The following is a 15,501-nucleotide window of genomic DNA, read 5'->3' on the forward strand; positions in this document are numbered from 1 at the left end:
TTTGGACACATAGGCAGTTTGTGCATGAACATCTCAATAAACTGGTTGGATCTCAGAAATAAACTGGATTTGGGAACTTAACTGTCACGGTTATAAGATGATGTATATGGAAAAACTTTGCTGTCGACGTTTTGGAAACGTTAATATTCACCAACTTCTAAATGCCTCTCAAGAATTTTGTCTGACGTTTGATCGTTCCAGACCTACAACGGATAATGATCCGCAAGTTTACTGCCAACGACTGCACAACGACACGAGGGCTTGTAATTAGGGAGAATGTGTCAACGCATTTCACGAGCCAGCGAAGCACCGTTTCTGGTTATATGTTATCAAGACAATAATGATGTTGCCGATTGCCAACGTGCAGAATGTCCACGCGTCATAACGCCAAGACAGGTCCGATGGATACCTGTGACCCATCTCGAACACAAGTGCTTTGACCATTACAGGACTTCTGCGTATCCATTCCATCACAATCAGGAAAGTGAGTGAGTGAGTGAGTTTAGTTTTACTCATCAATATGTATATGGCAACAGTCTGTAAATAATCAAGTCTGGACCAGACAATCCAGTGATCAACAACATGAGCATCGATCTACGCAACTGAGATACGATGACATGTCACCTCTTACGACAAGCATGGCTTACTGAAGATCCAGTCAGGAAAACATGTGTCGTTACGGGATACGACCATGTCATCCCGCCATCATATTCTTGTAGATCAATAAAACCGTCGACCATGGTGCCGAAATACTTTTAACCTTAATAAAACAACATCTTAATCTTGTATACAAATTACGTACAGTGACATCAATTGTAGTGGAAGACGGTTGTACACTATTCTAAGATGTCCAGATTGAAGATTTCCCGAAATGACGGACGCCAACGTGTCTGTAATTTTCTTGGGGAGCATTATGCTCAAAACTGTGTAATGGAGAGGAATCGCTTTAGGGGTGGTTCCGTGATGATTTGAGGTGGGATAAGTGCACGTCAGAGGACGCCTAATTAGTTGTTGTTCACGGCAATTTGACAGGTGTGGGTTGTAGAGATAAGATTTTGGGACCAGTGGCAATTCCATTACTTCAACGTCGTGGCCCAGACTAGACATTCCAAAAGAATAATGCCAGTCCTCACATGGTTTCGGTTGTTGTGTCTATTCATCAATAGCACAATGTTCAAGAACTGCCTTGGCCTTCAATCTCACAGGGTCTCTCGACTATACCACCTACAGGCAAATGTTCGAATTCTACATGAAGGTCCAGTAGGCGCCGGTGCTACCGGTAGCGGCGTAAAAATATACATTCGATATGCTTACCTGTTTTGCGAACATGAAGGCACCTCCGACAATATTTTAAAGTGTGGAATCATCACTGATTTTCAGTGATCTATATTGGGTAATGGTTCAACCGTCAAACTTTGTTTCTTACCTTCAGGGGCGGTGTGGTCCTAGGAGGCGATCGCTCATGCCAAAGGGGGTTCGATTCCCTACATGGTTACAAAAGCATTTCTAGTGCTCAGTCACAAGCGGCGTAAGACTAAACCGGGTTCAATTCATTACCAGGAAGTCAAGTGGGAACAAGGACTGTGAAGCCGATTGTCAAATTGGTGTCACAGCTGCCTAGAAGAGGATATATTGTTGAATGTGAATGTTGCTAGGAATATTGCTAAAAGCGGCGTAAACCAAACTTCTACACAGGAGTCGTGATTCTAACTGGATTTTGCAGTTCGTCCATCACTATTTTGATTACAGAGAGCTGTCTCATGGCAAATTCCTTCGGTAGGGCACGATATGCTTACTCGTTTTGCGAGCACCTGTTGTCATCACTGATCCAGCACTGACGTTCTGCTTCCCTTCACACTGTATATTTCACTTTGGCTGTAATCTGAAATAATACAAGACTTGGACCATTTCTGTTTCACTCCTTCATCAAGCCGACACGCTGTCGTATACCTGAAACACTGTTCAAAGCGGGGTTTAAACCCAACTCACTCACTCAGTCAAACTGTATTTCACCTCACCCAGTGATCAGTAAACCTATTCACGCAAGTAAAAATCTTCCGTGCGTTCCTCTTGACGATATTACGGATGCTTCGTCGAGTTTGTATCACACCGATCAATAATGGACATCGTCCAGGGTCAGGATCCATGAAGAATTTGGTTGTTGTCGTTTAACGCCACACACATCAATATTCCAAATAAATGGCGGCGGTCTGTAAATAATCGAGTGTAGACCAGACAATCCAGTGATCGACATCATGAGCATTGCTCTACGCAATTGGGATACGATGAAATGTGTTCAGCCAAGTAAGCGTTGTTTAATTTCACACTTATCGATATTATAGTCATATGGCGTCGGTCTGTAAATAATCGAGTGTAGACCAGACAATCCAGTGATCGACATCATGAGCATTGCTCTACGCAATTGGGAGACGATGACGTGTCAACCAAGTAAGCGACCCCCCGATCCCGTTAGTCACCGTTTACGAGAAGCATGGGTTACTGAAGACCAATTCAAACCCGAATCTTTTCGGGTCTCCATGAAGAGACTTCAGGGACTTCTCAATTACAAAATGAGCCGATAGGCAGAAATAAAAATGTTGAATACCGAACGAAACCTGTTGAAAATATTCTTAAATCGGTTCATAATGCTGCGTGCCATCAGAAGAGTAATGTGCCATTTTTAGTAAATTTTCTAATTCATCAAAATGTGTAATTTGTAGAAATATTATTGTACACTGCAATATTACCCAATTAAATCTATCCCGCACGTCTTTAGGAAATATTTATCTAAATTCTAAGTTCTCATAATTTAGCAATAGAAACTGGCAGATACAGCAATGTTAATAATATAACAGAAAGAAAATGTGTTTTCTTGTGAAGGCGATATTGAAGACGAGTTCCATTTTATATTAGTATGTCCATATTATATTAATTATAGAAAATTATATATAAAACCATATTACTACAGATGTCCATCAATGCATAAACTTGTTCAACTTTTAAGTGTTAGAAAAGTAAAACGGTTATGTAATTTAGGTAAATATTTGTATAAAGCCTGTTGTCTCAGAAATTAAATGATGCTAAATAATAGGTAATGTTCTGTACATTCTCCATTATAATCAATGTCTAGTCATCCACCTGTACCAATTTTCGTGTTTGCATGTACTACTGATTGTCTGTAAAGACAAAGGTAAATAAAGAATCTGAATCTGAAGACGGATATAGCAATGGTATGTCAGTAAGTGCCATTCTCCAAATATCCTTCAAATGGTGCAAATTCTATTTGGTAGGGCGGGAAATATAAATTGAAGAGGGTAGAGAGACACAGATGACGTGAACGTTATGTGGTGCGGAACCATTTTTCAGGAGATGAGGATCCCAAAATATATTTAATATGACCTCACTCTCACATTTATTACAGCTTGGGGCGGGAGGTAGGAGATGTAGCCTGGTGGTTAATGCGTTCGCTCGTCACGCCGAAGACCCGGGTTCGATTCCCCACATTGGTACAATGTATGAAGCCCATTTCTGATGTCCCCTGCCGTGACATTGCTGGAATATTGCCACTTATCATGTGCACTTTCAACTGTTGAAATCTAAACTCGCCTTGCGGAATTGGCCAGGGATGCGATACCTACCGATACGGTATCCCGATATATTTGTATCCTGAGAAGACGCCACAGGATGGTCTAGACAGAGCAGTGTGATACTGTCACATTCTTACACCCACCCTGTCCGCCATTTGACAAGGTAATGTCTACCTTTCGACTAATAAGATATGTATTGTGTGTCATCGACCTTAAATGAACACAGGTCAGAACGGTAAATGAGAAAATAGTGTGCTGCAGAGAATACGATGAAGTATAACAGGATGCAAACGTGTACTGATTAACACTCTTCCGAATAAACTCACTTTCAGAATAAAAGAGTCTCACAAGCCGGGTTTCCAGACTTCCAGACGAACACACTACCGGACCTATGTTGTCTGAATTAAGAACTCGTAACTTGTAAAGTTATTTCAGCTGTATGTTGAAGCTTTCGAACTTACGAAGCTATATTGCTTTTGTGAGTAAGGGAAAAGTTTTACTGTATTCAATTATTAGTATTAAATTACATTTGTGACGTCATTCCATTGTCTGCTCGCTCCATTACTTTTCAGGAATGGAGCGATGTGTACCAGTTTCAAATTAAAGCCTTCATTGTGTCATTTTGACATTTAATTTTGATAACATAAATATTCCCAATACTTTGAATGTAATTTAAGTAGGGTAATATCCTCGTAACTCTCCATTCCTTAAAAATAATTGCCTTGGCCCCTCCGGGGCCTCGGCTCCATTATTTTTAATGAATGGAGAGATACTCGGACATAACCCTCTACATATAGCCGCGGTGGGGCGTGGGGCGTGGGGCGTGGGGCGTCGGGAGTACAATAAACTGTGTCGGAATACAATAATAATTGTCAAAGTACAATCATCAGTGTAGGAAAACAATAACCAATGACGGAATACAATCACCAATGACGGAATACAATACACAGTAACGGAGTACAATAATCAGTGTCGGAATACGACAGTCAGTGTCAGAATACAATAATCAGTGTCGAGTTCAATAAACAGTGTCGGAATACAGTAATCAGTGTGGGAGGACAATAACCAGTGTTTGAATACAATATCGAGTGTCGGAGTACAATAAACAGTGTCGGAATACAATAACTGGTGTCGGAGTACAATAGTCAGTATCGGAGTACAATACCCAGTACTGGAGTACAATAACTAGTGTTGGAACACAATAACCAGTGTCAGAGTACAATCATCCGTGCCGAAATAGAATACTCAGTGTTAGAGTGAATGAACTGTGTTGGAGTATAATAAACAGTGTCGGCATTGGGGGTAGTCCCACATGTTCGATTCCCTACATGACGCCGATGTGTGAAAAACATACTCACACTATCATTTTCAGCTGCATAAAGTTTTGAGACGTATTAGAACTACCCTCGGGAGATAGATATTTCTCGTGTTGGAGCGACAAAACATTCGTTGCCTGCTTGGCTTGTCAGTCAAGGCGTGATGACGTAATTTTGCGACGATGTCGTATTGGCCACAGTCGGTTTTTATTGACCTCCCATATGTGTCTCTTGCGATGAAGTGTTCACCATCAAGCATATAATGCTTGACTTAGTGGACTGCAAGGGATTCAATTATGATGCGACAAATCTGAAAGATCTGTTTTCCCGCGTGAGCGGGCATCTCATTGTCAACTACCTGAGGGAAGTTGATCTGTATCATACATTGTAACTATGTAATGTGAATAACGAATTGCGTGCTTTTGAATTTAGTGCTATGACATTTTCTGTTGTTGAATAACAATGTAATCAATAGATATGTTTTTAAAATAAAACTCATTTGGACTTTTGACTTAAATTCAGGCTTGATCTCGTCACTACGTGGCTGGAAAAATGCCGATGTGACGTAAACCCAACTCACACACATACATACACACACAACCTATAATCGGGAGTCTTTTACACACTTTTATGTGTTACTCCTCTCAGGAGTAGGTAAATAACTCTAACATATGACCCCCATTTCCTTCGGTTCAGATCACGCATTGACGACCTTCCATCTTTCAGCACCAACCATCCATAGACTTCGAAATGTGTCTCGCCATTCATGAGCTCGTAGAAAGTACCCATAAATGTCAAATGTGTCCATCAAACTCCTATAAACATAATAGTCAATATCTGACAGGTGCTGTGTCTTCTCGGTTACCATTTATAAATGGATATTATATAGGAAAAAGAATGTGTAAACATTTATCTAAATTGGACATGTTATCAAAATAGCTATAGCTATATATATATATTTTAGCTATATATATATTTGTGCAATATATATATATATATATATATATATATATATATATATATATATATATATCTATATATATATCTGTGTGTGTGTATGCATGTTTTGAATATATATATATATATATATATGTTTATCTCCATTCTACCATAACCGATTTAACATCGAACTTCCTCGTCCTGCGGAAGACACGGCGTAATCCGGCATGGGACGAGAAGGCGAATTGAACTCGTCTGTGAAGGGAGTGGTAGGTGCCGTTCGTATTTTGGTTAACATAACCAAAACAAAACTATAAAAAAACCAACATAAAAAATATTCTGTCCAAAGAAAACAAACTACTGTTTATTCAATACAATAATGTAACACTTGAGAGCTTGGTTTTTTATAATCATAACTCCACACGACCGAAACCAGCCTATTGTTTTGTGTGTCGTGTTACTGTACCCCCCTGGCCACACTATAATGGAATCGTCTGACCTACTTATTTTCTTGGAAGTAGACAGTTACGCAACAGTTTGAAATGGCGGACGAGCCAGTGTTTACATTTTGCGAAAGGTTGAAATTCGAAGTGACAGTGGAAAATACTTGACTGACTGTCGAACCTGAACCCTGCAGAATCGAAGAATACATCCCTTCTGATCGACCTATGACCTGTAACTCATCAAAGACTGTTGATTTTTATGACCGGCGAGTGTCGATCATGATTTCACGTACCTGCCTCCACCCCGGCATGCGACGAAAGAGTGCCAGTGCTGCTTTGTGTACATGCGACTAACTTGGGATTCCTTGGAACATTGTTCTCATCATTTTGGACTGGATTGTGGCCAAGCTTTTCAAAGTGTACGAACATAGCAGCGACAGCCTTGCGGGGAAGGTGGCAGAGACCGAAATTCTCGTGGTTCAATTTTTGACATTTTGAACGATGCAAGGGGACATGATGGAGTATGAGTGGCCTAAATTTTGTGTTTCGCCTGACCGTTATCTTGCGAATTTCTTATTCTAAACGGAAACAAATATACCATTTACCAGGTAGGTAAGTGTTTACGAACGTTTTGCCGCACAAATAGGGAAAGATAGGGATGTATTTTTAATTTTTTTACAAGGTTTCCTGATTTATATGTTAGATATTGTTTGTTTATGTTTGGGGCTGTGTATTGTAATTGAGTTTGAATATTTTTATAATAGAAGGTAATAATTATGATAGTGAGGTTCCCTAATAGTTGTGGAGGAGAAATCGTATAATTGAATTTTTCGAGTTTTAATAAATGTTTCATCAGCATTTCCATCAGGTCGATCTGTTGTGTTGATATTAGTCATGCTGGTGACCAAGCTGAAGTAGTGCGGCAGTGTTGTATACGTGCGCAGTGAAGCGCCGTGAAATCAGACGCATTTTCAATCCAAATTGATACCGTCTGATTTTATTGATTGACCAATCAAATTCGAGCATTTCACGTATCCATGGTAGAATGCATTTTTCATCTGGTACCCGATTCTTCAAACCGTTTAATGTAGTAATTGACACTCTCTGAATTCAATACACCTATCATTACGTTTATCGCTGTCGTAGTTTAAACGTGTGTTTATTTCGTGTCCTCAGCAGCAGTGGTATACTCCGTCAAAAGGAATGTCAGTGAGTTAGTGAGTGAGTGAGTTTAAACAGTCTAGATATTAATTAATATTATCAGTATCGATCTCCACAACCAGGATACGCCAGACAGACAATTATGCCAGCATGCTTGACCACCATCCGTTTAGTCTCCCTCCAAGACCTACATTTCTCGGGATCAACTCACTGCAATCCGGGTTGAGTTAGCCTTGTGGTTACAGCATTCACTGGTCACTCAGGTCAAAAATATAATCTCATAGACAGCCATATATGCCCCTATGATAGAGCATTCTGTTGACATTATCTCCGAAAATGTATGTAATTTTGCTTCACCGTTCAAATGGCTTTGGAACAAAATATAATGATGTTTTGCACATTGTCTCAGAGTAAAATATTACATTGCTTTGAAAATGTTATGCCGTACAAAATAGAGCATAGAATATGTAGTATAATAAAAATGTTCCAGGGGCATATGTCCCTTTAAATACCGTTAGTGTATTTGTCAATATATTTATTTGCAAAACATCCCGCTTCATATGATACCCATTCTTAACAACTGACATGGCATGACAAGGTCACTGAATTATCAGGCATGTACGTTGGCAGAATGAATTCGAAAAAGAGCTCCTACCACATCAGTTTTGTTTTCTAATTTTTTATGGAACCCAATATTCAACAATATTCGACATTCTTCAACTGACCCTCGAAGATCCGGGTTAGAATTGGTCTTCTGCAAGCATACTTGACGTAAGAGGCAACTAGCGGGATCGGGTGGTCATGCTCGCTGATTTGGTTGTCTGACACATGACACATATCATCCTATCCAAATTGCCTCGATCGATGCTCTTGCTGTTGTTTGAACACCAATTCTAACCCGTATCTTCACGGGTCTCGTTTCTCATGTCAGCATTAAACAATCATCGTATCCAATACCTTGTATTCAAATATAGTTACTAGTATATTTATAAAGTGGGCAAATCTGGAAATAGACATCGGCACTTTCAGACCATAGCACAAATACTCAAACGTCTCCGATAACAAAATACTGATAGGATGCAAGACATTTATTTGTAGACACAGCTACAGGCATTATCCTATTATCCTGCTTGCTTCTTGCTAACTTTTTGTACCGTTAGATTTTGTACCGTTTGCATGGAGTGACGGCATCTTTGGCCCAAGTCAGGGCGTCTTTGTCGTCGATGCTCCTGTAGTGATTATAGCCCGAAGAGAGCCGCCTTACTGCAACCTGATCCACTTGCGATGTCACTGTCACTACAAATACGTCAGCCTGTGAGGTCAAAAGCCTGAATGTCTTGTGGATACTCGGCCCGCCATTGGCTCTTCCATCGGTGAACATCAAAACAACGTTTTTTGCATCTGGACGATCACCATTGGAGGGGTTGAAGACATCAGATGCTGCCAGCTTAACACCATCACCTAGGACCGTGCGTCCACCAATGCCATGTTGTGCAGCCATAGCTGTTAACACGTCAGATTCGTTTGTGTATGCATTCAAGTGGAAGCCAATTTGAGCCTTTTTCGATACTGACATAAAGGCGACATTTGTACCTTGAGGACTTATGTCAAGGCCGCTGACAACTTCCATACCAAATTTCTTCATCTTCAAAAAATCCTGCTTAATTACTGAAGTAGATACGTCCTCTATGATGAGAAGATCCAAGGGGTATGGTGTGCATTCTGAAATACATCAAAACGAAATATTAGTATTTTTTTTGATAATGCGTCAAATACTCGAGCCCAGGAAAATAGCATTTTCACGAAGTAATTGTTTGAATTGGTCACCGATTCGTAAAACCAGATTTATCACTGTCCAAAGACCGCTCATCACTGCCTAACTTGCCTGATCTCAGGAGCACAGCTCCGTGACAGATTTGAAATGAATTATCTAGTCTCCTCACATGAAGCCATTACTGGCACACATACAAGCGACATAGTATTCCAAAATGTCAAGGATCACTTATGGTGGTAAGACAACTTGAGATGAAAGTTAACTCATGGTGTCTGTGTCACTTGAACATTCCTGAATTGTGTCCTAACCTATCTCATGAGTATATTGAAACAGAAAAATATTTCGACTCAAAGATATTGCTGTATAATGATTTTTCCCAAGAGAAAAAAAGACTTTTGCATCGGAGTATTAACAAGGAGTGAATCCAGCGTGATATTGTCTGGCATAAAATAAGTACCACCATTACCAACAGACAGAAGCCATAGTCTCACTTATTTCTGAATAAGTGTAAGAGCCTGAACAGTGATTGGCGCCATTTAAAAATTCTATGTATCTGATGTTATTCAGAATACAAAGAGGCGGCTGTGTGTGTTATGCTGGAACTTAATCGTGCTCTGTGATATTAGTTGTCATATAAAATATTTCCTTTACATGGAAACAAGAACACCTGTAACAATTAACAAGATCTTCAATTAATGATAATGCTCAAATGATATAGTTTAATATTTATTATGTAACGGCTCTGTAACGGTCAGCTAGGTGGTGATCAATATATTGACGGATTCACTTGTTATACTAATAGTTATGCTGAAGTAACATTTCTACAAGATGGTTTTACAGATTTTTTTCGCCTGTTTTTTTGGAGTTAGGCAAGGCTGGCAATTGTCTCCATTTCTTTTCTCCTTTTTCATCAATAACATCGTTAAGGTCTTGAATGAGGATGGCCAATAGTCCATTAATATTGGGTTGAAAGAACTATTCATATTGTTGTTTGCTGATAACATCATTATGTTTGATAGTAGTGGTAGGTCTACAGAAACGATTAAACAAGTTGTCACTTTATTGTGATAAGTGGCAGCTTCTGTTTAATAGAGATAAAAGTAAAATAATTATTTCAGAAACGATGGTCTTGTCAGAGAATGCGAATCCTTTAATCTGAAAGGCGAGTGCTTACCACATATAAATACTTGGGTGTACATCTACACTGTATCGTGCTTCGGATCGTGGTATCAAACGCAGAATATATTAGCTCTTCAAGCAAATGAAGTACTACATTGTCTGAAAACAAGTATATCTCACTTTGATAGATAACCTTTACACGTCCTTTTGAACATATTTGACATTAAGGTCTTACGTACGTTGTTGTATGGTGATGAGATCTGGGGCTTTCATGCCCCGCCAGATGTGCAAACCTTTTACGACCGTTTCTGTAAACAACTTCAATACCCCGAAAGAAATGCTCCCAATACTGTATCAGTTATTGTTAGCAAACAATGACATCAAGTGCTGGGCTTATCCTGTGAAGTAATTGTTATATCAGTATGGATTTGTCACTGCCTGGCTTGACCAGAATGTTGACCAGATCAATTTTTAGTTTGTTTTAAACAGAGATGTACTGATATTGACCAGTACGTGTGGCTGGATAAATTGTCACAGTACTCTGAACTAAAACTCTATAAAAACCAGTTTATTCTTTGAAAGTTATCTTTCCAAAATAACTGTTAAAGTGTATAGATTGGCAATGTCTTTCATGAGGTGCTCCAGCCATAGTGTTATGGTAGGGAAAGTGAGACAACTGGGTATCAGATGTGAAGAGAGGCTGTGCCGTCTTTGTATTACTCCAACAATTGAGTCCGAATATCACTTCTGTATGGAATGGCCATTTACGATTATCTCAGGCAAGCCCTGTTATTAAAATATTTCTGTCATTATCCAAAGTTACACAAGTTCCATGCTCTACTGCCCACGGACAATGTAGCACTATTGACTGTAGTATGGAAGTATACATTTCTTGCGTTAAAGAAATCACAATTTTTCTTGCACTGAAAAACACGCCCTGGAGACTGACATATTCATTTTAATGTTGAATGTACGACTGGCGCTCACGTCAGAAAAGCTATGCTATAGAGCCTTATTGTACAATGGACCGATGGCCTCATTACTGAAAGTCATTCATTCAATATTTATTTTATAACAGCAATCAAGTGACAGTTATCCCGTGACATTTACCTCCAGTAGTAATTTAGCATGCATAGTTTAATTGTGAACAGTGAAATTATATTTGATATACGTTTTCTTTTCTGTACAGGAGCTGCGTGTTGTGCTACGAGAGAAACCATTCGCTTGTCCAATAGAGGTGAGGTGAATTGGGTTTAACGTCCTGCTTGAGAATATTTCGCTCATTTGACGACGTTCATGTGTGTGTATGTCTATGTGCTGCTGGTTGTATAGTGCTAGCCCACTGAGATACCATGCCGCAGTGAAGCATGAATACCCCACTCAGACACATTATACTGACTCTGAGCCGACCAGTCCTTGTTGTACCCATTAATGCCGAGCGCAAGGCAGGGACCAACAAGTACGATATTTTAACGTCTTTTGTTATGACGCGGTCGGGGATCGAACCCGCGACCTTCCGCTCTCCGGGCGGACGCTCTAACCACTACACCACGGAGGCGGTCTATGTCCAATAAAGGGGTTCAGTGACACAAGCGTTCAAGAACATATCTAAACTATTACAGAGAATGGAACTAGTAAGATCATCATAGCATGTAAAGACATTAAGAGATATATTTGCCATCCACGACACTGTCTTCATACAACTTTGTAGGATGTCTATTTAAGAACATACCGAAGCAGTAAGTGACGAGACCATTCAAGTGGAAAAGTCCATAAAGCGTCTTGTTTCTTTCACAGGTCACTGTTTGCACGATGGATGGTGAAAAACATGCACCAGGGAAGAATGACTCGCAGATAAGCATGAGATCTCCGTCTGTCGCTGCAAACAAAAACAGTCTATCTCGAACCATATTACACTTTATCAAATTGTTTGGAGTTCAATAGAAATATGATAACATTACTCCCAAATATGATTGTATTCAGAAATTGCTCGATGGTCTGTTAAATTATGCCTTTTGTGCTATAGTCTGCTGATTCCGTATAACCGGCCTGAGACACTATTGTAATAGTAATGTACATACATTCAAACGTGAGAACAAAAGTACGAGGATATTTTGCTTATCATTGTGTTGTCATTAATATAAATGTACATTTGCTTCAATTAAGAAATCATTGTGTGAATAGGGTTATAAGTTATGCTTCACATATTGCCACATTTAATATATGACCACTTGAACAAGTATTCAGATTGTCTGACATTCCACTGTGATATATGACAGTTCTTACAGTCAAGAGATCCAAGAATGAAAATCTTTAACTAACCTGCTAACAATACCGTGATTGTATTGAATACATATGACAGCATCAAGCAGTATCTCGTTGATCTGTTTATAAGTCGAAATCAGCAATATTTGCCTACATGTTATATCTGGGATCACACTTTTGCGGAAAAAGTCAAATTCTTGTACTTTTTGGACTGAGTTCCATCCAGTTCGAAAGCCCAAAAGTACTAGAATCTGTACTTCACCGAGGAAGTGTTATAACAAATATAGCATATGTTGCATTTGACCACTTTCTTAAATTCGTGGTGTATTCGTGCAATATTTTGGCAAATATACCGCAGTGTATAGTATGAAAGTGTCATTGGTAAACCTTAATACGATTTGCAGAATGCAGTTAATTTCATTTCACTCCTACAAAGAATTCTTGTAGTCCCTTCATAATAATTATAAGTTTTGCAATACTTTATAGACCATCGTTATTTTATGTTTGTCGAGGGATATAGACAAAGTCCGTTGACTTCGGCCACTGTGAAAACTAGATATTCATGACTGTATGTTCCAACCGTTTGAAAATGGATAACAGGGGTGCATTTGTCGAGTGATATAAACAATATCTGGTCTCCTTAGGTACTGTGAAAACTACATGATCATGATGGTAAATACAAGCAGGTATCTAACTCAGTGGATAACCGTTTGAAAATGAATAACAGGTTCATGTTATCTTGTTATCCTTCTCAAAGAATCTAAAGACGCTAATGGACAAAAATGTAATTCAAGCTCATAAAGTGAGTGAGTGAATTAAATTTATAGTCACATCGGCAATAGTTCAGCCATATTGTGACTAAAACAGTTAATATGATAACAATAAATAATATATAATCTGTCGACAAAGGACAGTAAAACATCTAGAATATCACAATTTGAGGTATTAATACTAGCATTTAACTTAAAAATATATGACTATTAGGGACAATACAAAATAAAAATGGGCTAGAGATCGCCAACAACTGAAGGTAGATCACCAGGCTCATAAAGGAAGTGCATAAATCATTCAGAGGTTCTTGAAATTCAGGTACTGTATATATGCATAGTGTAAGTGTTCTAAGCGAGTTCTATTGAAATTAACTAATTCTAATACACTGCACATTGAGTGAGTTTATATTTGGCTGCTGATGGCACTGTAAATGTGCTGGAAGTAAAATCAAAATGTATAGCTACATTTAATTACTGCTCTGTTTTGGGTTGTATTGTTGTCAATCCGATATAGGTATTACTTAATACGAATAGTAATATTTATTTCAAAATTCATCTGTATTTCAGAAGTGCAGATACTGTATTAAGTGAGTGAGTGAGTTAATATTTAACGTCACATCGGCAATATTTCAACCATATTGTGACGACAAAAAGTTATGTACTAAGAATAAAACATGTATACTTATTTAAAAACCTGCCAGCGAAGGACAGTATAACGACTAGAATATCACAAATCGATTAAAACTAGTTTGAGTTCAGTGTAAAATGTTAAATTATTTCAAAACAACACAATATAAAATCGGGCTATAGATCGCAAAACATCTGAAGGTAGATCACCATACCAGGGACCATGGGGACTTACAGTACCTTTGCTACCTGCATGGACCCTAGTTGGATTTACACCATCCCTTCAGCTGCTGGCGATTGTAGGAAATAATCAGCAAACTTTAAAAGAACAACATACTACGTTTTAAAAATCTGGTAAGTTTAAAACCTGCTTTGAAAGTTTTGGGACTTACGTACCCTCTCAGGAGGGATACTGTATTAAGAGGCCACAAAGTTGAATACAGACCTTGGGTATATAAAGAAAATTCTGTTCCACATGCAAAATTTGGATCACTAGCAGCCATGGTCCATCCTTGGGGTGCTTCATACCAGCCCGGAGCAATTGTATCGTTGTAACTATGGGGCACCGTGTTACTTGGAGACCTGAGATCCATGTCGGGCAATATGCCGTAGTTGTGGCAAGGATCTTGAACAAGCAAAATGTATTCATGATGAACAATTCGTTGATAAACCCACCACACTATGGTTAAGAACATACATTGACCCCAAAAAGAAATAAATTTACTCGCATCACAAAAGTTAATCATATATGAAGGTTATACATGCATAATACTGTCCTAGTTAAGTACTAGTTGTACTATAATCTTCACATTACTTTGGAAATAAATTGAACATTCTTAAAATCAACTGGCTGAACAAACGACCCTTATTAATCGTGGGTGATACAAATGAGTGAATGCTGAATAACATCGTAATATTCAATATTTCAGCAACTGTGGTGGCCTGTAAATAACAGATTTAGGAAAGCCTCAGGAAAAGAGAAACCTGTAAATCTGTGACACATCCATCCAAGTTGAACCGAACGGCTGTCCGATCCAGTTTACGACACGCCATGGAATACTGGGGTTCACACAGGTTTCACCAGTGGGAGTCCCACAGGGACACAGTTTCACATGAATCACAGAAAGTGATAGCGTGATCAATAGAATGATAGGTTAAACATGTTGACTGAAGTGATATCATAGCAACAATCCTACAGAGCTTTAATATATTACCATGTAATAATCCTTTTTCGACCCGTGAAGATTTGAGGATGAGCAACCAGTATTGTTAATAACATCATCGTCGAAGTGCATGTTATTTTGTAATCATAAGTTAAAACTCATCGAAGAATTCTTACCTCCTTGACATGACGGACCTGAAAACCCTGTAGGACATCGACATCGAGGGCCGTCACGTTTGGAAATACATGTGCCTCCATTTTGACATGGATTGAATCTGCAAAAATCGGGTTCTGAAAGAACAAACATTACAGTACGTGCAAGAATGCCTTGATCTAAA

At 38.9% G+C, this 15,501-nt stretch overlaps 1 protein-coding gene across 1 annotated transcript; it reads right to left on the reverse strand.

Moving 5' to 3' along the window:
- Positions 1–8,602: 8,602 nt before the first annotated feature.
- Positions 8,603–14,594, reverse strand: LOC124276045 (collagen alpha-1(XII) chain-like). Its single transcript, XM_046711688.1, has 3 exons — positions 14,447–14,594; positions 12,072–12,218; positions 8,603–9,168 (listed from the first exon to the last, which is right to left on the reverse strand). Exons 1-3 carry the CDS (start codon positions 14,592–14,594, stop codon positions 8,603–8,605), a joined length of 861 nt encoding a protein of 286 aa, XP_046567644.1.
- Positions 14,595–15,501: the final 907 nt, after the last annotated feature.

The sequence above is a fragment of the Haliotis rubra genome, unplaced genomic scaffold (assembly GCF_003918875.1).
Source record: "Haliotis rubra isolate DU_JTF1 unplaced genomic scaffold, ASM391887v1 Scf205, whole genome shotgun sequence".
In the NCBI taxonomy this organism is placed as follows: Eukaryota; Metazoa; Mollusca; class Gastropoda; order Lepetellida; family Haliotidae; genus Haliotis; species Haliotis rubra.